The sequence below is a fragment of the Cornus florida genome, unplaced genomic scaffold, assembly GCF_030987335.1.
Source record: "Cornus florida cultivar Cherokee Brave unplaced genomic scaffold, ASM3098733v1 CherokeeBrave_3.0.0_Hap2_Chr06, whole genome shotgun sequence".
Taxonomy (NCBI): Eukaryota; Viridiplantae; Streptophyta; class Magnoliopsida; order Cornales; family Cornaceae; genus Cornus; species Cornus florida.
Genome location: NW_026775576.1, coordinates 68,855,582 through 68,882,550, shown reverse-complemented (window position 1 = coordinate 68,882,550; position 26,969 = coordinate 68,855,582). Strand labels below are relative to the sequence as shown.

The window sequence follows — 26,969 nt, the reverse complement described above, 5'->3', positions numbered from 1 at the left end:
CGTTCGACGAGGAATGAGTTTGGCGTCTGAGTCCACTTATTTTGGGTTGGTGTGGGAAGTGGCTGATTTCGGCGCCGTATAGCATGAAAAGGGTTGATAGAAGAGGTAAATGTGGGATAATGGTGGATTCTGGGACGACGTTCACGATGTTGCCAGCGGCTTGGACAGCCATAGACGAGGGACGGGAAAAGATTGCGCAATCGGTGAGAAGACAAAGAAGGTGGGAGAAGGAAGGGTTTGTGAGCAGAGGTTAAAAAGGTTATTTTTAACATTCAAATTAGTCAATATAAAAGTCAAAGGGTAAAAATGTGAATTCATTATTATTGGGATGTCTTTGGTAACTGTATCACACTTGAAGGGGTGCCTTTGTCCCAATATTGGCTAAGTTTCATCTGCGTATCCTTTTAGCAAACATCAGGAAGTATTATTGTACTTTACCCGCTTAATCTTAACTTGACCATCAATTATTACTTCTTAACTCCAGTTCAACTCGTTTTTTTAACTTTTAAACAATGTATGCTAGATAGGAGTTAATTCAAATTATTCAATGGCCAATCAAAATTTAAAATTACCCCTAAGCACAAAAAAATTTAAAAATTACAAACAAATTGTTAGTAAATTTAATTATCATAAGTGTCTACATACAATAAACTAATATTTAAACAAAATAAATTTTGAATAAAAGTTATCACAATCTGAAAATTATATATAATATATTTAATTTTAAATAAAAAACATGTATGCAAAAAATATTGAAATTTGTGTTCGAGTTAGGCTTGGTTTGCGTTAACCTCAACCCAAAGAAACCCCAATTTTAAAAATAATTGTTTAAGCTTGTAAAAAATCATATTGATCTCGGGTTAGTCCCCCAAACTGCCCTTTGTGACTATTATGCCCTGTTACAACCAAGTAAAAAAAAATGTCACAATTGATATTAAAATTTAGTCATAATGAATTACAAGGTTATTTTGATCAGCAAAACGATGCAACTAAGATTGGCGCAAACTTTAAAATCAACAATTTAAGTTTAATAAAATTTTAATATACTATCAAGGACATTATTGTTATTTCGCAACAACTTAACGATTTTGCCATGGGAAGAGGCAACGTGATAGTTTTTGTTAATTCAAGGGTTGTTTGATAATTGAGGGGGTTATATGACGAAACAACGCGGGATTTTGTTAATTCAAGGGTTGTTTGATAATTGAGGGGGTTATATGACGAAACAACACGGGAATTTTATGATTTTAGCCCTATAATATAAAAGTCATTACAACTGTTAGTATAAAAATAAAAAATAAATAAAGTTTTATAATATTACTATTCACCATCGATCTTGTATAATTTTATTTTATTATGTATATATATATATTTACAGTAAGTCCATTTTAATATTAACTACATGACAATATAAGTGGTGTATTATTATTATTTATTTTTTTCAAAATGTGCTAATTTAGAAAAGGAAAAAAAAAAAACTCATAGGGTTCATAGTCGGATTATTCTCTTACGTATAAACTTGCTTGAAATGCCACGTAAGGTTTGAATTAGGTTTATTACTTTATGAATGGTTGATAAATCTAATTTTAATATGAATTTGGCCTAAACCTAATTGGATACCAGTTGTGAAATGATAATTTATTTGGATAAGACTTGTCTACTTACTAGTAAGGGCATCCCCACTAACTGTTGATGTCGTCCAATCACAAATGTACATATAATTTGCAATAGCAAAATCAAGAAAATGATAAGAAAATTAGAGAGGGTAATTGAATTTTATTTAAAAAAAGTTATTGTCCTTATTTATCATTTTCCTAATTTTGTAATTACGGTTTATTTGTGCATTTGTGATTGAACCACATCAGTAGTATGTAGGAATTGTCTACTCAGCGGTGTGTAGGCAAGTCTTGTTCTTAAAAAAAAGAATATAAAAAAAAATAACGAGAAAAGTAATATTGTGATGAAGTCTATCCCGTGACACTTTCATGAGCTCTCTATCATTTTATCGTAATTATGTATAAATATTGAGACATGTAATTAATCATTTGAAATATGATTGTATAAGAATTATATCATCAAAATCTTGTACCAAAATTCCTTTACTGTAAATGACAAGAATCAATCAAAATTTTAATTTTGACCCCATTGTATAATTTTTTTTAATGATATTTTATGTATTTTTAATTTTTATACAATTGGGATTGGCTACATGTATAAATTGTGCATTATTATCATTTTTCTAAAAATATACTAATTTAAAATAAATCTCATACTTACTTGCGTGTGAACTAGCATAATGCTTAGATCCGAGTTTTGAGTTAAGTTTATTGCTTTATGAATGATTAATGAATTAAATTTTAACATGAATTTGCCCAAAATTGGTAGGAAAAAACAAAGAATTGGTTATGAATTGAAATATTTAATTCGATAATTTAATGATCAGCAAAGCCAAATATAGATGGTCGGTCTGATTCGATGGTAGTCCAATTCAACCGATTTTTTCTCTGACATTTGTTTCGTTGTTTGGTGTAGTGTTCTTGGGAAAATAATCAAAATTTTACATATGGTGGTCTCACTAGTCACTAATGGGACATTAGTTCACTGGGCAAAATTTATTATGCCTATAACGTTATTTCTCTCCTATTGTTTAATTTTTTTCCAACATCTATTAGCGAATTTATGAATTTATTTTTATTTTTATTTTTTTGGCAACCTACTTCTATATTTGTAATTTGGTATTAAGTCCCTGAATTTACCAAAAAAAATTCAATCCACCAATTCATTAGAATTAATGACTTTGAATCGTTCAATCTAAGTCACATAAAGAATAGTGATGCGAAAACCGCAAAATTGAAATCATACATAGTTAAAGCTGTAAAAATGAATCAAACGTTCGACAAATAGCTTGAGCTCGGTTTGATAAGAGTTTGGCTTCAGTTCGTTTACTTGATAAATGAAACAAACTTGAACAAAATTTCCGAACTCGTTTAATAAACGAGCCAATCTCAAACAATCCCGAACTTGGCTCGTTAGTTCATGAATTTGTTTGTGAATAAAGCTCGTGAACATATATATTCACATATATATATATATATATATATATATTTATGTTCGTGAACACGAATATATAAATATATATATATATGTAATATATATTATTTAGGGTAAAGTGCAAAAAAACTCCTTGAACTATATTTTGTGTATAAAACGTCATAAAATATCTCATTTTTTTGTAACATATCCCAAGAACTATACTATATTTCATTAAATGACCTTAATGTCCCTTATTATTGAATTGTATGTAATATATTTTTCTTATGTAAATAAATTATGAAAAAATTCATACTAATTTGATGAGATATTTCCATTAAATTTGCATAAATTTACCTTTCATTTTTTTAATGAATTATTTAAATAAAAATTTTTAGTAAAATTTTTAATGAATATATTACATGAAAATAAGGTATTTTTTTCAAAAGAATTTTATTAATTTTTCTTCAATATATTGTATGAAAAAGCTGATAATTTTTTATGATAAAAATGTTTAAATTGATTATAATACGTTTTATTATAAATAATAAAATTTTAAGTTAATCAATTTAGAAAATTGTAGTTACAAATCTATTTATCTATTTTTTTCATTTTTATGATAAATTGATACTAAAAATACAATTAAGGTAAATAGTATAATTAATATTTACATAAGAGAAAAGATAATAAAAATAATTTAATAAGAAATGAAAATTTTAATAAGAAAGGGTAAAATAGTCTTTTGTGATAAATTTGTCTTTAATTGCAACAAATTAATAATTTAGGGAGGGCGATTTTTAGTTAGAGTGTTATTTGCAAAAGGACAAAGTTTAGGGAGTTTTTTTTTGGTACTTAACCCTATTATTTATATGTGCAAGTGTGTCTTGTACCTTAAAGAAGTTGGCCCACTATTCTTAACTTCAGCCCAAACAATATGTACTACAAGACCAACTTTAGCCCATCCAAACTCAACATAAACCCAATCCATATACATGTAACCAACCATTTAAAAAAAATCTAAACACAACTCACAAGCCCATATCAAAAGCCCATCTATTTAAACATATTAACCACGTCTCATCTCAACCCTAAATTACCTAACAGTTCACTGCAGCGACCACGACTCGAGGCTCACAATAGCGTTTAAAGCCCCCAAGCAGCCGACGAACACTGTAACAACAGAAGCCCCAAGCTTAAAATCGGTGACTAAAGGCAAAAAGTGCATTTAATAAATTTTTGTTTTTGTCTTGTCTTTGGGAATAGTGCATAATCTCCCATACAAGAAATTATGTTTTTTATTTTTTTAATTAATTAATTTATTTTAAATTACGCAAAAATATACAAATGGGAATCAAGGGATTTAAATTTTTTGTTTAGCTGCCGAGCCCAGCTTGAGCTCATGCGCAACCGAGCTGAGCTCCGATCATTGCTAGTCAAAGCTCCATCCGAGTCCGGACACTCGGTTAATTTGTTTTCTACTTACAGAACTATTATTTTTACTTACCCCCCAAAAAAAAACCCTATATTAGGAGATTCACATATATATATATATACACACACATATATAAGGGTAAAGAGCAAAAATATTTCTACTAAATTTTTTTATTTAAATAATTAATTATAAAATTTAAAGGTAAATTTATGCAAATTTAATGAAAGATATCTCATCAAATTATAATGAATTTTTTCATAATTTATTTAGATAAGAAAAATATATTAAATGTAATTCAATAAGAAGGGACATTATGATCATTTAATGAAATATAGTATAATCTTTGGGTATGTTGCAACAAAATGAGATAGTTTAGGGAATTTTATGCATAAAATAAATTTAAGAGAGTTATTTGCAAATTTAAACATAATTCTAGGGGGCGATTTTTAGTTCGAGATTATTTACAAAAAAGTAATAGTTTAGGAATATTTTTTGGTACTTAACCCAATATACAAATGGGAATTGAGCCGCCGAGCCAAGCTTGAGCTCATGTACAGGCCAGCAAAGCTCTGATCATTGCCCGTCAAAGCTGGATCGAGCTTGATCATCCGAGTCCGAACACTCGATTAAATTATAGTCTGGAGTAAAAGTGTGCACTTAAATTTTAATCCAATATTAACAGGTCTATTGGATCCCTTCAATGCCAGACGGCCCAAACAGATTGCTAGGTCTAAGCCCAACACGCGGGCTGTAGTAGGGAAGAGAAGAGAAGTGAACAGAGCGTGTACTCACTACACCACCACCCTAAAACCCTCATTCACATAAACCTCGCTCGTTCTCTCTTGTTTAAAAGTCTCCGCTGTTCGAGATCTCCTTAATTGAGCTTTCTGTGAGTTAACATCCAATTCTGTTGAGGTAATTTGTTTATATGTTCGTGTATATATATATATATATATATATATATAGCAAAACCCTAACTTTTGAGTACACTAGTAATGTCAATTTTCTTGGATTACTATATCAATGTGATTTCCTGTATGGGAATTGGATGGAACTATTTATTGAGTTGTCTGTGGAATTTGCGTGGGTTTTGTGTTTTGCTAGTTGCGAAATCCGATTTCCAAATTTTATTTGATTGGTCCATAAATTTTTTTTTTTTTTAATTTTGTTATATTTCAATTTAATTTATGTTTTTTGATATGGGTTTTGATTGTATTGTTATTGGCTTGGGTTACCTTCTGCAGTTGTCTAGTCAGTCAAATGGGGGTGGAACAAGAGAAGAGTACGTCTGGCAAGATTATGCTTAATGGAGAACAGGTATTCGTATATCTGATATTTTTAAAAGAGGATTGATTAAGCATGTAGTGACTCTATGTAAAGTAGTTACTATTTAGTTTGCTTTAATTATTTTACACCTGTTGATAGTTTAGCTTACTGTAACTCATTATCTTCTTTAATCCTCCGCCATTACTTCCGGCTTTGCAATGTTTATTACGTTGTATTACTTTTTTGTCGGTTCTGAAAGAAAGAAATATAGAAAGAACTTATTGTAGTTTTAGGGAGTCCATTTAGCATGTGTGTGGACTTTTTTTTCCCTCTAATATTTTTGCTAAATTCAGTTTATTCCTTAAGGATATACTTGATAAAATATCATGGAAAAAGGGGGAAGAAAGGGTTGTGATCGTTATTTTAGTCGAGCGGTTACTTGTTCTTATGGCGTATCATGTATGTTGTTCTTCTTAATTGATTATCTTGTAAATTTGTAGTGCAACCATAACTATAAGCAACTCAGTTGTTCGAGAGTTTCTAATTATAAGACGCAGTTTTAAAATGTGTTGATCAAGTACCAGTGAGCTGTCATTTTGGTCTGGAATTTTTGCTTCTTCTGATATTCATTACTTCAGGCATTTGGAATCATTGTCTTGGGAACATAAGAGTTAGGACTGAAGTTGTATACTTGTCTTAGTAATTCTTTTAGATTTTTATTTTTTTGGCATATCTATACCCAACTTTCAAAATAAGTGGAACAAATTTGGATTTGCAGGAGATTTCTGATGAGATAGAAAAGAAAGTGAAGAAGTATCTTAGAGGTGAAGGTGCAAACTTGGAGGTATGACACTTTATGAGAGTTTCAATCATGTTACTGCTTTTTTCCCCCACCGCAAACGGTCTTATATATGCCTTATCAACAACATATCTATATTCGCAGGCTTTACAAGATAAAAAATTAAAGGGTCAGCTTGCTGTTAAAGAGGATTTATATGGAACTACTGCAACAACTGCTGCCAAGGCTGAGAAGGTGAATTTATTTTTATTATTTTTTATGCTATTTGATAGTTAAATCAATTTTCTTCAGTTGTTTCGACTCTCAAATTATTCACAAGTCCAGATTCTATATTGAATCTGAACTTAGTAGTGACATTTACTTTATATATGTAGGTTATGATCTACTGTTTTTCTTATAAATCTGATCTTTTGGACTTCACACACACACACACACATATATATATATATTATCACAAAATACATTAGAACTGTTAAACTGGATCTTTTTTTGTTATTCTATAAATCTTGTTGAACTGGATCTTGTATTTCTTTCATCTTATTTTTATACATTTTACTTAGCAAAAAAAAAAAAAAAAAAAAAATTTCTTTCATCTTATTTTTAAGCAGACAATATAGTGTCTTGTATCAGTGATTCCTATATATTCTGACATGTGATCATTCTATTTAGTGGCTTATGCCGAGTGAGGGGGGTTATTTGGAGGCTGAAGGTATAGAGAAGACATGGAGGATAAAACAGGAGTCAATTGCTCGTGAAATAGATATTTCGAGTTCAAAGAATCAATATGATATCGTCTTACCAGGTTGATGCCTACTGTCTAATTGGCTTTAAATATTTTGCTTCTCGATATGTGATGCATATTTTGCTCCTTGAGTCAAATCTGTTTTCATTTTCTTGGGCGGTGGGAATGGTTGTGGGTGTCCGGAGTCTTCCAGTTGAGTCGGTCACATCAAGCACATCTCATTTTGTTTACTTGTGGCATCCTCTTCGACCTCTTTCCCTCACCTATTTTGAAAAAAAATAAATTCAACCTGTTATTCGGTTGTCTCCTGGTAACCTGGTTATAAGTATGTATTGAATTTGGATTCGGGTTAACTCAGTACGCCTGAATTTTGGGCTTCTTTTGCAATCATTACCAATGCTCTATTGTATTATGAAGTGTTATCTTTTGTCATGGCATACGATACCCTTTATGACCTCTGAGGTACATTTTGGTGGCTAGTCTCATTTCCCTCCTCTATTATAGTGTTATTGAATTGTATTGATACGAGTTCTTTTGCTATGACCTTTTCATGGCTACTAGTATTGGACTCTCAGGTTCTAACAATGCTTATTTATTCGTGGCTGGATTAATTTTTTTTTTTTATTCACATAAAATGTTACTTCTATGCGCAGAGCTTGGTCCGTACACACTGGATTTCACCTCAAGTGGTCGGTTTATGGCGGTTGCAGGACGCAAGGGTCATCTGGCTATCATAGACATGAAAAATATGGGCCTTATTAAAGAATTTCAGGTATGTCAAAGGCTTCAAAATGAGCTCGTCCTTCTTGAATAGTGATTGGATCTTACTAGAATCTTGGAGTTCCATTAATGCTATGATTTTATATTTTTTGTTAACCCAATTAGTAATGCAGTTATATTATGTATCGTATATATTTCTATAAAAGAATTTTGAAACTATAATTGGCCAGGATCCATGTATTGGGCTCACTATGTGTTTCCTTCTCATCTATATTGTAAATTTTATGGCAAGGTGTGAAAGTGTAACTTCCATAATGCTTTTGATGAATTCTTGAGAATTGAGATGGCCACTCTCCTTACATTTTAAAATCTTGTTTTTCCTTGAAGCTGAGTGTAGTGTGGAGCAACTTATCTTGACAACTTTGATAGATTTTTATAATAGGTAGTCTTGTGTGATACTGAGAACCTTTTCTTCTCATGATATGTCCTCCTTTGCACATGGTTCACAAAATTACATTTCAGCTCCCTTTTGTCAAGTATTTTTTAATTGAATATGTAATGCAAAGGCTGCCTTCTCACTCTAGAAATTTTATTTTGTCACCTTGAGTAAATTTGTCGTCTCGGACAACCTTTATCTACAATAATGTTAACACTGGGCTGATACCGCAATTGCAATGTGCTACATCCGGTTTGTTTAAAGGATGCACATTGTGAAACAAGTTCCTGAACTATCCTGTTTTCATTGTTTTGGAACAACACATTATACAACCACAAGGAGGGTGCTCTAATGAACATCCTTTCAATTTTGTAGAGTTCCAACAAAGTGTACCGGTTGGTTGATATCTCAATTGTCATGGTTTATTCTTCCCTTGAAGTACCTCACCTCTGCCTATCTAGACTCATGGCAACTTCATACACATGACGCCTCAGATTTCCTCTATATAACTTGGGGTGTTTCTAGTAATCGTTCCTCTACATTTTCTAGCCTTTGATGACTAAATCCATATTAGTTCTGAGTTGACTTTCTTGTTACAGTTTTGTGGTTTGTGAAAACTACTTACAAGCTTGATTTTTGAGAACAGAGTGCATCATTATAGAACTGGTATTTAACTTGAGGCAAAATTTTAAGAACTATAAAGTAATGATATTTATAATAAAAACAAGAAGTTTAAATGATAAAAATACACTTATTGTAACATTTGTGGTGAACGGCTTCTTTATATTAAAGAGTAAATTACTCTGACCTCTCATGAGGATTTTAAAAATAACCCTTGGATGAAACTTTTGTAAAAATAACTATGACACTCCTTGTCATTGACAGTGTTAACTTTTTCTCTGTGATTAACTTTTACTCTGTACCTAGTCTATCCAAAAAACACAAGAAAGAGGGGGAGAGAGAGAGAGGTGAATTGGAAGGGATAAGAGGCTGGCCAGCGATCATGCTGGAAAACCACCCGTGGTTGCCCTTAGCCCCAAAATCCCATCACCAAACCTCCATTCTCATTATTACACCTTCTTTGAACCATAACCCAACGGATCATAGAAATTAAGGATTTCGATGGTCAAATGCATCACCTTCTCCCACATTTGTTTTCTCTTGTAGACTATTGTCTTCAACAAATCCAAATTCAATTTAGCCAAAGCAGATGCTTCTATCTAGTACAAATATAAGACTAGTTATTCATTAATGGCACGAGGAAGGCCTCAAACTTGGGGTTGCAGAGGAATCTCAGAGAAGAGAGGGCTGTGATGTGATGGTCGAGGTAGTGCCATAGCTAGTCCTCTCCTTCTCTGTATTTGCAAGCTTTACACGTACATGTGTGTGCGTTTCTAAATACCTATAATCAATCCGTATATACATGTATAGGCACTTGTTTTTTTGTTGATGCATGGATGTGTGTCCCACTGTCCCTGTGTGTATGTGTGCGCTTCTTTGTGTCTGTGCTGTTTGGGGGAAGTTGACAAGAGAGGTGGTGGTGGTGGACTGATGAAGTTGGCAACTGAGAAGGAGAGGTGTTAGATTTAAATTGGTTGCAATTTTGTTCTAAAAATTGAAATGAAAGGTAAAATTGTATTTTAGGAAAATGAATAAGGCTATTAAAGACTTTTTATCAAAACAAAGGGAAAAATTGGCATTTGGTAAAAATTTCAGTAACGATCTTAACAGCCCATTAACAGTCAGTAGACATGGTTCAGGTTTCCTGAAGTCTTTCCCATGCAAACCCGACCCTTAGCAAGGTTGGGAAATCGTAATTATAAACTAAGAAACCTTAGCCTAATCTTACCGATTGGACTGGGCTGGATTGAGCCTTGGGGTTGGTTGTCTTCATCTTTATGAGTTGCATCCATGATGCTGCCCAACATGGTAACATATTGATTCTAATATATGATTGGTATAAGGATGTAATATCTTGAAAAGTTACAGCATTTTAGTAGAGTAGCTGTAGTATGACTGAATCTACTAAAATTTATCAATTGCAATGCCATTAAGTTGGAGTTCCATGTAAAATGGTCCTTCAAAAGTCTTTTGCACTTCTGATGGGGTATGCTAAGCTTATCTCATTTTCATTTGTTTGCATTAGCAGGGTGTGTCAAATTATCTGTTGTAATCTATGCATTTTTTGTACATTAAGAACCAGGATTAACCGACTCCTGATATCATCAGCATCATTTCTTATGTTGTTCAATTGTCATAAGCTCAAACCATTGCATGGAAATATTTACATTTGATATACACAAGTGTTTTGAACAGTAATTCATTAATTCAAATCCTTGCATAAGTTCATAGAGGTTTACTTTGCTCTCATTTTATTTTTATGAATTCCTAGTTTCTGTTTTGTGTTTTTGAGAACTCCCATTTTAAATGATTTCTATCGTTGTTTCTCTATATGAATATAATATCCATGGTTCATATGAAAGATGAAACTTTGAGTTGCTAATTCGTGATTCTTTTAGGTTAGGGAAACAGTGCGCGATGTGGTGTTTTTGCACAATGAACTCTTCTTTGCTGTTGCCCAAAAGAAGTAAGGCTCTTTCTTTTAATGGTAATATATTTTGCCCTTCATATGTAGTCCTATTTGTAGAAATGTTTCACTTAGCATGCATGGGTGTATGACAAGATATGGACGTGTGGGCCCAATGTTCATGGTGCTCGGTTGCTAATAACTTGTTGGACATGACCTAGATATGAAACCAAGGGCTAGTTTGGTGTGCTGGAATGGGGATGAGGTAGGAATGGAATGCAATTGGGAATGGAATGGAATGCAATTGGGAATGGAATGGGAATGATGCAGGAATGGAATGATGATTCTGCTTCCACTGTTTGGCTGCAAACCGAGAATGATGCAGCAGTGGAATGACCATTCCGATTCCCCTGTTTGTTTAGACCAATTAATAAGTTGGAATGGAATAACTTTTAAATTAGTTTCTCCAAATACCCTTACTTATAATATATCAATTATATCAACGAAATGACATATTTTTATTATTTAAATTGGAATAAAATATAACTAGCTTATACCAACTATTGCATTTTTATAAAATCTATGAAAAATATAACTATCTTACAAAATGTAAGAAAAATGTACGAAAATCTTGAGTTCAAGAAAATCTATTAAAAAATTAAGAAAAGACTAACAATTTGTTGTGAACCCGAGACCTCACAAATAATTGCTTTTATTTATTGTGAACCCATCGTATTAGTGCCCTAAAAAATAATTACTTTTTATGAGTAATGAAGTTTGTAGCAATTTTGAAAGGCTTTGAAAGAGCAGTTACCATTTTTCAAAGAAATAGCCTGGGCAATGATGGAACACAAGACTAAACTTCTTGTAGTCCAAACTTAACTAGTATTCTATAAAAACATTATATTAAAGTAAAAAAAACATATCAGCAGCAGAATACTCTACAATTGCACTTAAAAATGTGGGTGTTGATAAAAAATGTTTAGCAGCTGTACTCGTTAGAAAATAGAAATTCTGGCTGCATTTAACAATAAAATTTTTAATAGAACATCCTTAAACAATAAATAGATCACTGATAGCTAAAATGCATAAGCCGGGAGTCAACAATATTTTAAAAAAGCTGCTAAACAAAATGTCCTTCCGGCAATTCAATATTGCACAAACTGTCAAACACCACAAGCATGCATCAAACACCAGATTCAAGCCTGGGCTAGAGATCAAGTCTTGACAAGCTGGTACATTTTTTGGAACACAAGACCAAACTGATGGCCTTTGTAGATTCAAAAGTGTAGCACTACCAAACACCACAAGCATGAATCCGAAACAGGGAACCATAGTTTCTTAACACCATAGAACTACTTGGTTCATCCAAAAACTATATCCAGAAGTCTAAGTAGCATTTATAGAACTACAAATAAGTACATGGAACACAAACACATACTAACATTTCAAGTAACATTACATTTCTTAAAGTGCAACTCAAAATGTAAAATGAGATAATAAACAAAAGTTTAAAAAAAAAAAATGAATTTCATCTCCCTTGTCTCCTTGCCCTCCATTCATCAAACATATGAGCAACTAAGTTCTCTCTCCAAGTACTCCATTCATTTGATGTTTCGATCGTCGTAATTGAACCGCTATGTGCTTCAGTTACCACTTGTTCCTGAGCTTCTAAACTTTCTTCCAATGGGTCTCTCGGCATCTCTTGTCTTATAAGATTATGTAAAAGACAACAAGCTAGAATAACCCCGAACTTGTACCTTAATTGGATAAAATGAGGGACTCCTTAGAATTGCCCAACATAACTTGAGAAGTCCAAAACATCTCTCTATCACATTTCTAGCTGCCGAATGCTTCATGTTGAAAAATTCACGAGGGGTAGTAGGTTGGTGTCCTTCCCTCCAATCATTCAAGTGATACCGTTGTCCTCTATATAGTGCAAGAAATCCTTGACAATTTGTATATCCAGCATCAACAAGATAGTATTAACCTTTATAATAACATAAGTTTTAGTGATAATTTTCTATACTTGAGGATAAACTAAAGCGTGAACATTGTTGTATAAACAAGTTCCTTACCTTGAGGGACATTGAATCCATTTCTCTTCTCCATTGCCTCTCGAAGCACTCTAGAATCTGCAGCTGACCCTTCCCACCAGGTAGCACATGTATAAATTGCATGTCTTTTGAACACACTCCCAACATATTTATTGCAATTTCACCTTTTCGTGTTCTATACCTAGACTTGTCTTGAGTAGGCACTTTCACCTTTATATATGTCCCATCCAAAGCTCCAAGACAATTCTAGAATATTACAAAAAACAAAAATACGTCAGTCAAGTTCATAATAATTAAGAGATGTCTTCATCGAGAATCTAAAAGACCATTTACCTTAAACCATTTACACCCCTCATCTGTTGAATTTGAAGGAATTGGCTCCGGTTTTTTCAGCAAAACTCCATGTAGACGTATGACGGCATTTAATGCACTATTGAAATGTCTACTAATAGTTTCCACTGATCGCCCAAAACGAAACTTTATGACTCGATACTTGACATGATGTGCAGGAATATGTAGAAACATTGCAACTTGTTCATCTATCATCAATTTTTTTTTTTTTTTGATAAGTAACTCGTTCATCTATCATCATATTTTGTGTTTCCTTTAACCCACCTAAATTTTTGAAGCAAGGAGCACAATTTGGTAAAGGTATGCCTATCCATTCTAAGTTTATCTATGCAATTTCTATCACTCTTGTAAACTAGTTGAAAAATATATTTTATTTTTGAGTAAAAATCCATTATGTATCTCCTTCATAGAGATACATAAAACACAATTAAGCAATAAATCAGTTGAAGCCACCAACTCACTGCATACTCTATGTTTGACCATACTGTTACTAGTGCCATTACTTTCTTTTTTCTTGTCAACTTCTTTGTTGCTGAATTGAGTCGTGCCATTGCTGCATTAAAATAAATTTGTATAACTTGTAAACTTTATAGATAACAGTCAAATTATATAATTATTTCAAGATAATATCTAACAAAATTTGAATGCATAAAAGGATTAAAGTATCAATGTATTTCTGCAGCTATACTGCTTTAAAGTTAATGGCTCTACAGGTGTATGATATCTAGCATGTGAATGCAAGTGAATGGTACCAACTGAAAAATAATAAAAAAGAATAACAAAATCTCTGTTTTTGTCTGTAAATTAAAAAGATATGGATGTGATTTTCATTTTTTGGCAGTGTAACAAGTTAATAGCCTGAAAAAATGGTTCAAAAAACCAGTTTGATATTTCATATATTGCATTTTACTATATTCTTATTATAATCATTTTATTATCCAAAATGTTAATAGATTTATGCGATATCAAATTTGGGGTGTAGCATTCAACAATTTTAGTAGTATGACTAAGGTTATATAATATCCATGTTATACACTTGCTGTTTGTCCACACACACACACAGACACACACACACACACACACACATACATATGGGTCGAGTTGTAATCTGGACAGAGATAGAGCACAAACCGGAGAAACACAACATATAAAAGGCTTAGAGAGAGAAAACTGTCTATATACATACATATTATATATATTTATGTATTATTCTCTATATGTGTGAAGAGAAAAAGATCTAGGTTTGCACTGAAAAGAGAGGGAAAGAGAGAATGTACCGTCACAGAGAGAGAGCGGAGGTATCGTAGAGAGAGAGAGTGACCCTGTTGGTAGATTTGTCCGAAACGAACCCAAAAGGTATTTTGGTACCATAGAGAGAGAGAGAGAGAGAGAGAGAGAGACCTTGGTGGTAGATCTGTCTGAAAAGAAGCCAATGGGTATTTTTTGTCTTAGATTTTTATATACAAACATATTATATATATTTATATACATACATATTATAAAACTGTCTATATACATACATATTATATATATTTATATATTATTCTCTATATGTGTGAAGAGAAAGAGATCTAGGCTTGCGCTGAAAAGAGAGGGAAAGACAGAATGTACCGTCATAGAGAGAGAGCAGAGGTGTTGTAGAGAGAGAGAGCGACCCTGTTGGTAGATTTGTCTGAAACGAACCCAAAAGGTTTTTTGGTACCATAGAGAGAAAGAGAGAGAGAGACCTTGGTGGTAGATCTGTCTGAAACAAAGCCAAAGGGTATTTTTTGTCTTTGATTTTTTTTTTTTTTTTACTATTAGTGGGAATGAGTGGGAATGGAATGGTCATTCCACATCTCAAGAAGAGGAAGGAATGGGCATTCCCTGGGAATGCCTTGAAATGGCCATTCCACTTTTAACGTGACACACCAAACAAGAGAAGGGGAATTAGAAAGTGGAATGGTCATTCCATTCCAGCACACCAAACTAGCCCCAAAGGTATGAACTTTTAAGTCATCATTAATCACTCTTTCCAAGGACATGAAATTGGCACTTTTCAATAATAGTGTTTTTTTTTTTTTTTTAAATAAAAAAAATTGTGATGTTTCAAGTAGGATCTGGCTCTGGATACGAAAATGATGGCACCCTTTCAAATTAACTCCCTGCACCTGCTATCTCTCTCTCTCTCTCCCCTCTTTTTCGCCTTCAAAATATAGCTTTTCATAGTTCATCTGGCAGATTAATAATAATTTCATTGGTTGCTTTAGCTGATCAAGTCTATTCAACCTTGGACACCATCCATGTAGACTATGTTGTAATCTAAAATACTTCTTCAATCAGTTCTGTGGTTGTCTTGTGATGAAATTTTATTTCTTTTCCTTTTTAAATTCACTTGGTTGGTAGTCAAAGCCGTTGTAGCACAATTTTATATTGCTGGCATGACATCTTAATGGGAAGGTGGGGTTAAAATTTGATTCCTACCTCCTGTCTATATAAATATATATGATCATCCATGATACATTTTTTTTCTTCGTGTTTTTGATTAAACATTATTTACAAAGATACTCGACCACCATTTTTAACTTTTTCTGCTCGGTTTCATTGTCCAGATTTTTTCTTGGTGTCCTTTCATCATGTCAAATCTGCCTTTGGATTAGTCTCCTTTTCTAATCATAACCTGCGACTCTCCTCATTTACTAGGCTTTTGCTTTGTTTTATGATCTATTATTGGTGACAGTTTATGATTTAATCTAAATAGGATGGTTGATGTTTGTTTTTTAGTTGGCATGTACTTTATTGCGGAATATTTGTAGTTCTGACAACTGACAAGTTACTTTTGCCGTGCTTGCATGTCTTTTAACTTTTCTTTTTGTTCAGGGGATCTAAAAATAAGGGCCAATCCAACCATTTTATTGATGTGTGGGTGTTGGGGAGGGTGGGAAGCTAAATTCAGTTATATCTTCAGCCTTTTTCCTGTTTGTGGGACATGTTACATGGGTTTTATTTTTTCATTATGTTATCTTATAACTATTTAGGCTAGCTCTAAACTCTTGTGAAATCAATTTTCTAATTATATGCTTCTTACCATTCCATAATCCTCATGCGCAGCTATGGTCACTCTGTGTACAGTGCACACACGTTTTGATCCAAATCTATTACAAAGAATACAACCACCACCACCAGGTCCACCAAACCTTTTCCCAATTACTTGGGACAGCTACATGAATCACATGTTTCCATTCCGCTCTATTTAAGGCTATAGCCTCAGTCAGTCCACATGCTATCATATCTTTCTTTACTAACTCTACCCACGTTAACTTTGGTTTTCCTCTTCCCCTAGTATCACAAAGAATGTCTGGTCTTATTAGGTTTACCCACATAAATTCTTGTTTTGGTTCAATACGACTAGTTGATCATGTAATATTCACTCATTTAATTCTTTGAAGGACTTTTTCCTAACATTAAAGTTACTTGGCAGTTAAATATATCAATGACCTGTAGAGTATGTATCAATTTTATATATTTTTCTAAATGTATATGATAATTAATACTTGAAATAAAGCATTCTACATTCTTATTTGAAGATATACCTAAGCGCACACATTTGTAACAGGTACCCATATATGTATAACCGGGATGGCACAGAACTTCATTGTCTAAAGGTTGGTATTCTGGCCTGTAGATACTTGTATATGACTTTTTTGGCTATAGTATGATTTCTTTGATCCTCTAGTATGCCAAAGACTTTCTCAGCAGCAGTTGATTGTAAATTTGTCATATTAGTGCATATACATTTGTTCTGTTTCTGGTCATCTCTTTTATTATCTTTAAAGCTTTTGCCTTGTATGCCTCTATCCATACTTAATTGACAATGCAATGAATGCATGGGGGGATCACATATTTCAAATAACAATTTCAGTATCAAAAGTTGTATTCAGGAATACAGAATTGCAGGTCCATTGACATAAGTTTATGAACTTCCTGTTGTCAATCTAGACTTTATGTGTCTCGTAGTGGCTGTATACTTTGGATCCCAAGAATGAAAACCCTTTGGTTTTAAACATATGGATTCACACAGTCTGCTTCCCCATTGTTATGAGACCACTATTTGTCCCAAGTATCTGACATGGTTTTATGCTTCCTTAGAATTGTTTCACTTATAATTGTCCGGAAGTAAATGGAGAGGTTGGAGTGATGTGCTAGATAGGACTTTTTGAACACCTTACCTGGAGATGGTGCATTTTCTTTAATAAAATATTAGGCTGTCCACGTCAGGAACAACTAACTTATTTTCTGAAGCATAAACTTTTGTGAATTATGATTTTCTTATGCAAAGGCCAACATTTGTGATCAAGTAGAGGGTTAAATCATACAGCCAAATGTATTTGAACTTCTCAGACCATTTTCCCTTTTTAGTATGCTCATGTGTAGCTTGTGGAGGACTTTTGATAAAGATGCTTAGCTTCACTGCTTAAGTTTTAGTGGCTTATTTACGGCTCCTATTTAATCAGCTACCTAAATTTGCGCATGAGTAGGCCAAGAACCTTTCCGTCATCTGGTTTCGTCCTTATCCAAACTCGATGTTAGCATACCACCTTATGGGGAATTGTATTTGAATCCATGGTTCCATGCACACCTCTCTTTTGATGACTGCGTGTCTAGTTTCTAACACGGGAGCATGTTGGCTACTTTACTATTTTCTCTTTTTAATGGTTATAATTTACTTCAGATGCATAAAAATTGATCTATGTTTTGTATGTCCTCCAGGAACACGGTGCTGTGCTAAAGCTTCAATTTCTGAAGAACCATTTTCTTTTGGCGTCCATAAACAAATTTGGGCAGCTCCATTACCAAGATGTTACTACTGGTGAGATGGTGGGTAATTACCGGACTGGTCTAGGCCGTTCTGATGTTATGCAGGTGAATCCCTTCAATGGTGTGCTTGCTGTGGGCCATTCTGGGGGAACAGTAAGCATGTGGAAGCCCACCAGTGCTGCTCCCCTTATCAAGATGTTGTGTCATCATGGGCCAGTCACAGCCTTGGCATTTCATCCTAATGGCCATCTCATGGCAACGGCCGGTATGGAGAGAAAAATAAAGCTTTGGGACTTAAGGAAATTCGGGGTTCTCCAAACATTACCGGGCCATGCCAAGACCTTGGATTTCAGTCAGAAAGGTTTGCTTGCTACTTCAACTGGATCTTTTGTACAGATTTTGGGAGATTTATCTGGATCTCAGAATTACAGCCGATACATGAGTCATTCTATGGCAAAAGGTTACCAAACACGGAAAGTCTTATTCCGACCGTACGAAGATGTTTTGGGCATAGGGCACTCCATGGGCTGGTCTTCTATTCTAATCCCTGGGTCTGGAGAACCCAACTTTGATTCTTGGGTTGCAAATCCATTTGAAACATCTAAACAGCGGAGAGAAAAGGAAGTGCGCTCACTTCTTGACAAGCTCCCGCCAGAGACAGTTATGCTAGACCCGTCGAGGTTTGGTACAGTGGTGCAGAGGAAGAAGAAAGAGAAGCCATCGAAGCAGGAGAGAGAGGCTGAAATGGAAGCTGCCATTGCAGATGCCAAGGACATTTCCTTCAAGAAGAAAACAAAAGGTAGGAACAAACCAAGTAAATTAGTGAAGAAGAAGCAGGAAGGTGTTGAGAGGGCCAAGAGGCCTTTCTTGGAGCAACAGGGGAAGGAGGAAGACTTGTCTACAAAGAAGAGACATAAAACAAGCGAGGAAAATCAACTGCCAAAATCTTTGCAACGATTTGTTCGCAAGCAAGTGGAAACATAGATTGTGCTCCGCTTTAGTCGCGTTTTAAAAACGTTTTTTCCCCTCTTATCCTCTCCACCAAACAAAGGAAGCTTGCTCGTCCTTCCTTCCTATCTTCTCTCCGCCCCCTTTTCCTTCCTTTACCAAACGAACCATAAATTTCATCCTCCAAGAAAAAGGTAAAGAAATGTATCATTTTGTTTTTTCTTTTCAAATTCTGTTTAGTTTTGTTAGCCATTAGAAACAAACTGGCTAAGAGGCTGTGTACTTTGATTTTCGGCCTAGTTTTGTTTTATCAAACATTTACTCATGTAACAGGGGCATGTGTTGAGGCATTTTTTGATAATGATTTTTAAATTATTTCTGTTAATCTCAAAAAGCGATTCACTTGCATTTTTGTATTATTATTATTATTATTATTTTTTATCAAACATCTGCTTCTGTATCTGTGAATTGTATGTATTAATGCATTTATCTGTGTGTGTTTGCTTCTGAGAATTGTATGTATTAATGCCCATACTACATAGGTAATAATACGTGTATACTTACTATGCATATGTATGTATGTGAACAATCAACTTTTTTAAGGATAACATATGAAAGGTAAATTTCACCTTAGCTATTATTGTTTTTATTAATTTTTACCTTCTGTTGGGTCATGACATATAAAATAACAATGCTATAGTACTAATAAGTAGGACAAACTGTCTTGAACACAGATGATGTAACATTAATTATTTTCTATGAGAAAATAAAGTAAGCAATTTTTGTTCTTACCCAAACGTTAATCAAGGAGTAGTTCTTTATATTATTTTGCTAAAATGACATATTTGCACTAGATGTGGGGAAAAGTTTAAATTCTGTTTTGTTAGTTTTTTTAGAATATTTTTTGACAACTCAGGTAAAAAATAGTACTTATTTTTGTAGAACTGTTTTTTATAATTTCTGTTTTCTATGCAACAGAATAAACATATAATTTTTTTTGGATAAACTTTCCTTTATCTTCCTTGAAGTATTGTGAAGTTCTAGTTTATGTAGCGAGACTATAATGTTAGTTTTGTTACTTTTGCCATTTTAATGTTTTAAATGACAACAGAAAGAAAAGGGCAATACTTGGGTCTAACCCACTTTATCCAATCTGTTGATGTGGCGCAATAAATTTAAAATAAGTGTCCAAAAGCAAATGTCAATTTAATTTTAACACTTGTCGTAATTTTATTCGGCCACATTAATAGGTTGGATGAAGTTGGATTGGATGCAAGTGTTGTTCAAAAGAAAATAAGCAAATATCAATTTAATTTTAATACTTGTCGCAATTTTATTGGACGACATTAGTAGGTTGGATGAAGTTGGGTTGGACCCAAATATTGTTCAAAAGAAAATGGACAGAAAGTTGGCTTTATTTAGTTTTTAACTCTGAGAACAGTTAACATAAAAAACTATATAAAAAATTCTGCCTCATTTAGTTATCTGAAAATTCAGTTATAAAAAGATTTATTTTCATAGAACTGCTTTTTATTGTTCTCTAAAAATTATTTTATATTATTTTAATTTTTGAGAACTATATTCAAAGTTACAAACGGAATAAGCCTTTAATTTTGTTACTTTTGTATTTTTTACTGTTTAAAATGACAACAAATATTTAACTGTCCTCAAAATTAATTAAGTGTTGAATATTGACAAATCATATCATCATCTCATCAATAATTATTATTATTATTATTATTATTATTATTTTGTGTTAGGTAAAGAATCAAATCCAAGACGTAGCACGTTTGGTCCAAAAGACCCTTGATTGACGTGGCATGGATGAAAATTGAGTAAATTTGAATTGTTTTATCCAAATTGGTGCTGACGGTGAATTCCGAAGGAGCCCTGTTCAGGTGGGCTTCTGGTGCCTAAAGGAGTACTTCAAGTCGCCAAAACCACACAGAGTGTGTGTGATTTAGAGAGAGACAGGGTGTGTGTTTAGAGAGATGCCGACTGCTGTTGCCATTCTGAGCCTGGCGTCACCCGCAGCTACCACCACTCTCTTATCCTTCACTCGTTCCCCTCTCTCTCTCCTCCGACAACGCGCGCACCCTCACAGCATCACTTTTCTCTCTCCTACTTCACCCACTCCGACCTCACTGATCAGCTCTACCAAACGCCTCCTCGGACCGTACAATTTCCGTTCCTCAGCCGCCGTAGCCGCCTTCTACGGCGGTGCATTCTTGCAGGACGCCGGAGCGACGGCAGCGGTCATGGTCAGCGCTTACGGTCTCGTCTCCGTTTTCGACAATCTTACTCAGCGCAACCTCATCGAACAGGTCTTGCTCAATCTCAATCTCTCTCTATATATATGCACACACAGATACATTACAGGTAATTATATGCACGAATATGCACAGATACAAGCTTAAATACATATCTTTAATCTGTTTGGATTATCTTTCTGTTAGATCCTCACTTCAATGCATAGGGTTCTATTAGATTTTCTTTCTCTCTCTACTTTTTTCTTTTTCTTAAATCTTCTTCTGGATTGATTTCTTCAATTACCACTTCCAATGGCTATTGTCTCTTAGTTGGATAAGATAAGGTGTTAAAGTGTTCTATATTTCACACACACATAAATGTATGTATGTATAGTTGGCATGACTTTATCTTTGAAATTGTCCTGTGGAGATTTGGTACGTATGCGCAATTATAAACCACATATAAAGTGGTTCACACATATAGTAATAAATTAACAATTTCCCTCATAATTTCAATATATATGCACGACCAAACCTGGGATTGTTTGTTTTCATGCCAATATTTGGAATTTAGAAGGACACTACTAATTTTGTTAAACTGTCAATTCCGAATTGATCCGGTGCTCCCAAACATAGCGTAAGGAAATTCACAACTAGTAAACTGTAATTGCTGAATTTGGAGTTCCAGTTTGTGGTACTAATTAAATACCAGCAATTAGTGAATGGAGTGCCTGTCAATTGCGGGAGTTTGATTTGAGATCTTTTCGGGGGTGTCACAAGGAGGAGGAGAATAAATTTATTAAATGTTTTAGTTTGAACTCTTGAAGATTTGATTCTAAAGAATGTCCTCTCATTTTAAGGGAAATATATAACTTTCAATTCCAAGTTCAAATTTAGAACAGAACAGCTCGCACTTGTAGTAGTAAGAGAGGTAGGAATGATAGCGTGAAACGTCTTCCATTTGTCCACAGAAAGGAAGTTCGGTAGTTTTCTAAAATTGTTTATCAGAACTGATGCAATTTTTTCTACTAGAATTCAATTCCCCCAAAACGACGTAGAAATATTTGATCCATTTGGAAGTTAATTTGTAAAAATCCTGGAAATGAGAGAATATTTTATCATTCAGTTGAACGATTTTATGTCCCTTACTTTCATTCGGACAATAATTCTTCACTCCCCAAATTTTTTCCCCAGAAATTGAGCAGGAAACTGGTCCACATATTGTCCGGGTTGCTTTTCATGGCTTCCTGGCCAATCTTCAGGTATTGATTCTCTTTCTGTCTGAATCCTTACTATGTCACACTATATATATTTGAGTACCATCAAATTTGTTTTTTCATTACTTCTTCAGCTGATGATTTTATTCATAGAATAGCACATCGACAGGGGCTCGCTACTTTGCCTCTTTCGTTCCCTTCATTAATTGCTTAAGACTAGCCATTCATGGGCTTTCCCTGGCTACTGACGAAGGACTTGTAAAATCTGTTACTCGAGAAGGAAATCCAGAGTAAATTTTCCAAGTATCATTGTCAATTTTTTTATGAATTTGGTTCTTCTCCGTACATTGTCAGTGAATCTTCTTTAACTTAGATTCACTGTATCCCTTGCAGGGAATTGCTTAGAGGTCCTTTATATTACGTTCTCATGTTGATTTTGTGTGCTCTTGTCTTCTGGCGCGAGTCACCAATTGGGGTGATCTCACTGGCAATGATGTGCGGTGGGGATGGTAAGACCTCTGCTTCAATCCCGACTAAGTTGTCTCGAGTACTTCCATTGATTTCCTTATGACTTTGTGTAATTCAAAGGTGTTGCTGATATAATGGGAAGAAGATTTGGGTCCATAAAAATTCCTTATAATCAAAACAAGAGTTGGGCCGGTAGCATCTCCATGTTTGCATTCGGTTTCTTGATTTCCATGGGGTAGGTTTCAAACCTTCTCTTTACTCAACCTATATATATACGAGATGGAAGGTTAGCTTGCTCCAAATGAATTTTGACCTTGACATGGAGCTTCTTCTTCAATGTAGGATGCTCTACTACTTCTCAGTCCTCGGATACTTCCAAATGGATTGGCTTTGTGCTATGGAAAGAGTTGCTTTAGTTTCTTTTGTGGCAACTGCGGTGGAGTCCCTTCCAACATTGGGTGTAGTGGATGATAACATTACTGTTCCTTTAGCGAGTATGGCGACTGCATATATGACTTTCGGTTATTAGCTTGTCAAGCTTAAGTATTCTAGTGACCGTATTATTTTTTTTTTAATTTCATTTTGAGTGGAAACCTCCATATTTATTTAGTCAGATGGTCTTTTAATTTTTTTTTTTTTTCTTTTAAGTCTTACCATATCTGTTTTGGTTATGGTGCTTATTGATGTTCATGTACACCTCTGCCTCTTTATTCTGTTGTTAGTTCTGAAACAAGTAAATGAAGGTCTTCTCTTTTTAGACTTGGAGTCCATTGATTCCAGGTGTTATTATATGATCAATTTGGCAGCACCTTCTTCCGTCTTTCTTCGAGTTTCATCATTAATCCTGTTCCATCATCTTGATTTATCATGGCTCGTTAGTTTAATAACACATGTAGATTCCGCGGAGTAGGATCGAAACTGCTTGAAATTGGCCATAGAATATCCCTTTTTCGAACTTTCCTCTAACAAAGGCTTCACTGTACTGGGAAATTTTAGGCATTGCAGACTGGTTCCTTCAGTGCAAGGATACAAGTAAGCATCTTTGCAAAGACTATTTTTGTTCTGCACGTTCTCTTCCTCTTCCAGAACATCTAACCCTAATCTTCTTCGAGCTCGTTTCTTCACCGATACCAAGTGGAACCCTGAAACCATTAGAATCAGAGGAAACCATATAAACCTTTTTATGGCCTTTTGTGTTCCTCGTTTTAAGCGGCAACTTTTTGTTCAGTTAGTATGCAAATGGTGTTTCTTTCCGAGAACTATAATATTGTGTGTGTGTCTCAAGGACTCACTAATAGAACAGGGAAGACATACATGTTAAGCAGTTGTTTTGATAGAAGGCGCTTGATCCTACTTGTTAAATATTTATTTGAGATGTAAAAGTTAGCATTTAGTGTTATGTAATTTGCCAATGAGTCCTGCTATTTGGCCCGACAAAATAAAATATGACTCTTTAACGAGTCTATTTGGCTGCTTAGGTGTCAACTACAATGGATCCCATCTTAACTAACTTATCTACAAAGAAAAAACATCTTCTTCCCAACACAAACACCTCTTATGCAAAAAAAGAAATTTCAACTAAATCCTAGCACCCTTCTATCTTCAAATCAATCCAGTAATCCATACAAAATAAAACTAACTGAATTCATGGGGCTTTAATTATGATCATCAAAATCTACAAAATTACAACAACAAACATGGCAGTGTGTTAGTATAGTTGGATCAGTAAGGCACTAAAATTGAAATTAGCAAAAGATCTCAATAACAACACTGACTGAAACACCAAAATAACACAAACACCACCATCACCACCTACTAGTACACTCCAAACCCTCAGGCAAATAAGGATACACGGGAAAATAAGGAAAGGGATGAATATTGATTTTTAATGAAACAGAGCAGATAACTTAAGTCACACAATCATTTTCAATACGTGTCGCTCTTACACTTCGAGCACTCTCACGCTCCGTGCACTATCTCGCTCAAATTCTAATTATTTATGATTTAATTCTGTCACTCTCACGCTCGCGCTTTATGTGACTTGGCAAATAACGGCTCACCGCCTCAAATTGGATAATCTTCATTCCCGTAATGGTAACAAAATCTGATCACGGATAATCTTCACTTCCGTAATAGTAATAAAATTCAATTCAATAAATATGAATTTTTAGTGAATTTTATTCAATTTTTGAAGATCATTTAACACAAAAATTTACTCTTTTATAAATTCTAAGCTAATCTCATTGTTAAAAATGCTTAGTAATTATATTTTTTACTATATTAATGAATAATAATATAATTAAACATGAAATAAATGAAAATTCATACTACATATGACTAGGGGTGGCAATTTGTGTTTGTGGGTCGTGTTCGTGTCGTGTCGATGTAAGGGTATTATACTAAATAGGTAAATTCAGACTCAACCTATTTAATAATCGTGTCAAGAATTCTCAACACTAACCCATCCCGTTTATTAAACAGGTAAACGTATTAACCCGTTTAATGACATGTTTATTAAAACGAGACATTTAATATTTAATTAAATATTAAATAATAGAATAAAAATTGTCATAATTAATCCAAATATTCAAAATAATAAAAAAAAAATCATAAGGCCATAGACAAAGTTTTTGTTAAAATGACTTAATCAATTGGGTTTAAACAGGTAACATATTACATATGTCATATTCATGATTATAACATGTTGAGTTAAATGGATCAGAAACGGGTTACACGGGTTGAACTCCTCAACCCTAACCCGACACGGTTAAGAAAACGAGTTAATTGTGTCGACCCTTTTATGACCCAAACCCTTTTAACTCGTATTATGTTATTGTGTCATGTCGTAATTTGCCACTCCTGCATATAACATACGAAAATTTTAAAAAGAAAAAAATGGTTTTGTCTACCTATTAAATAAACTTTTTTTTACCAACAAGTCGGTGGCTTAGCAGTACCAGACTTTACTTTCTAAAGGGAGGTCAGGAATTCAAGTCTCAGTGGAGGCATGTGTGTATGAGTACTAACTAAGAAAGTAAAAAAAAAAAAAATTGTTTGTGTACTATTTTGATTAATTTTATTATAGCTGTTTACAATAATGACTAATTGAAATTTTATTTTGAAATTAATGGCCTTATTTTATTGACCCGAACCTTCAACCTTCTAATTTGAAGGTTAGGAAGTCGTGTGCATCATTTTTCTTTGCACCAAAGGTGACGAAATAGAGGAGGAAGGGAAGGTATAATTATGGTAAATTATTTAAGGTGACATATTAAAATTCATCAAATTTTGTAAAAAAACTATATAATGAGGGTACAGTTGTAAAAAAAATATAAAACACCTCTTTTTACAAACTGTGGAATGTGCGTGTCCTCTCTTTTTCTTTTTCTTGTATTTTGCTCGTTTAAACAAAAATTAGCAGTTTGGTTGAAGGGATGAAAAAATAAATGGAGGAAAGAGGGACAGAATGAATGAGACCCTGGGGAAGGATTTATTTGAGTGGATGTGGTGACAATTTTTTTTTCCTTTTTGGTTTACTTAATTGGAAATAAGGGAAGGATTTTGTTTAGTTGGAAAAAAGGGAATGATATTTTTTTATTATTTATTCTCTCTTCTAAACCAACGGGGTTAAGAAGGAAGGGGTTTGAGGAGAAGAACAGGCTTGTGTGAAAACAACTAAAGAGCCATGCAAGGCTGTGGAAGAGACGTATTCATCGGTTGGTAATTTTTCAAAACTGTATGACCTCCAACAATAAATTTCAAGATTCAAGCAAAAAGACCAAACTTGTCAATACCAAGCCTTTATTTCTCAAAGGAATCCGAAAGTTAGAGGTCAAGCGTCAGCGGAGGCATATATGTGTGATTACCAACTAATATATATATATATATATATATATATATATATATATATATATATATATTATACCCTCA

General features: G+C 33.8%; 2 protein-coding genes across 2 annotated transcripts; both read left to right on the top strand.

The window, feature by feature from the left end:
• The first annotated feature begins 5,230 nt into the window (after nucleotides 1-5,230).
• LOC132311878 (probable U3 small nucleolar RNA-associated protein 7) lies at nucleotides 5,231-19,513 on the top strand. The gene is made up of 9 exons (XM_059810021.1): nucleotides 5,231-5,377; nucleotides 5,707-5,779; nucleotides 6,507-6,572; nucleotides 6,672-6,761; nucleotides 7,197-7,329; nucleotides 7,923-8,041; nucleotides 10,945-11,012; nucleotides 16,956-17,004; nucleotides 18,110-19,513. Exons 2-9 carry the CDS (start codon nucleotides 5,723-5,725, stop codon nucleotides 19,139-19,141), a joined length of 1,614 nt encoding a protein of 537 aa, XP_059666004.1. The 5' UTR covers nucleotides 5,231-5,377; nucleotides 5,707-5,722; the 3' UTR covers nucleotides 19,142-19,513.
• A 1,443-nt stretch (nucleotides 19,514-20,956) lies between these two features.
• On the top strand, nucleotides 20,957-23,837 carry LOC132311877 (probable phytol kinase 1, chloroplastic). The gene is made up of 6 exons (XM_059810020.1): nucleotides 20,957-21,429; nucleotides 22,549-22,616; nucleotides 22,730-22,861; nucleotides 22,965-23,080; nucleotides 23,160-23,274; nucleotides 23,382-23,837. Exons 1-6 carry the CDS (start codon nucleotides 21,097-21,099, stop codon nucleotides 23,566-23,568), a joined length of 951 nt encoding a protein of 316 aa, XP_059666003.1. The 5' UTR covers nucleotides 20,957-21,096; the 3' UTR covers nucleotides 23,569-23,837.
• The last annotated feature ends 3,132 nt before the right edge of the window (nucleotides 23,838-26,969 follow it).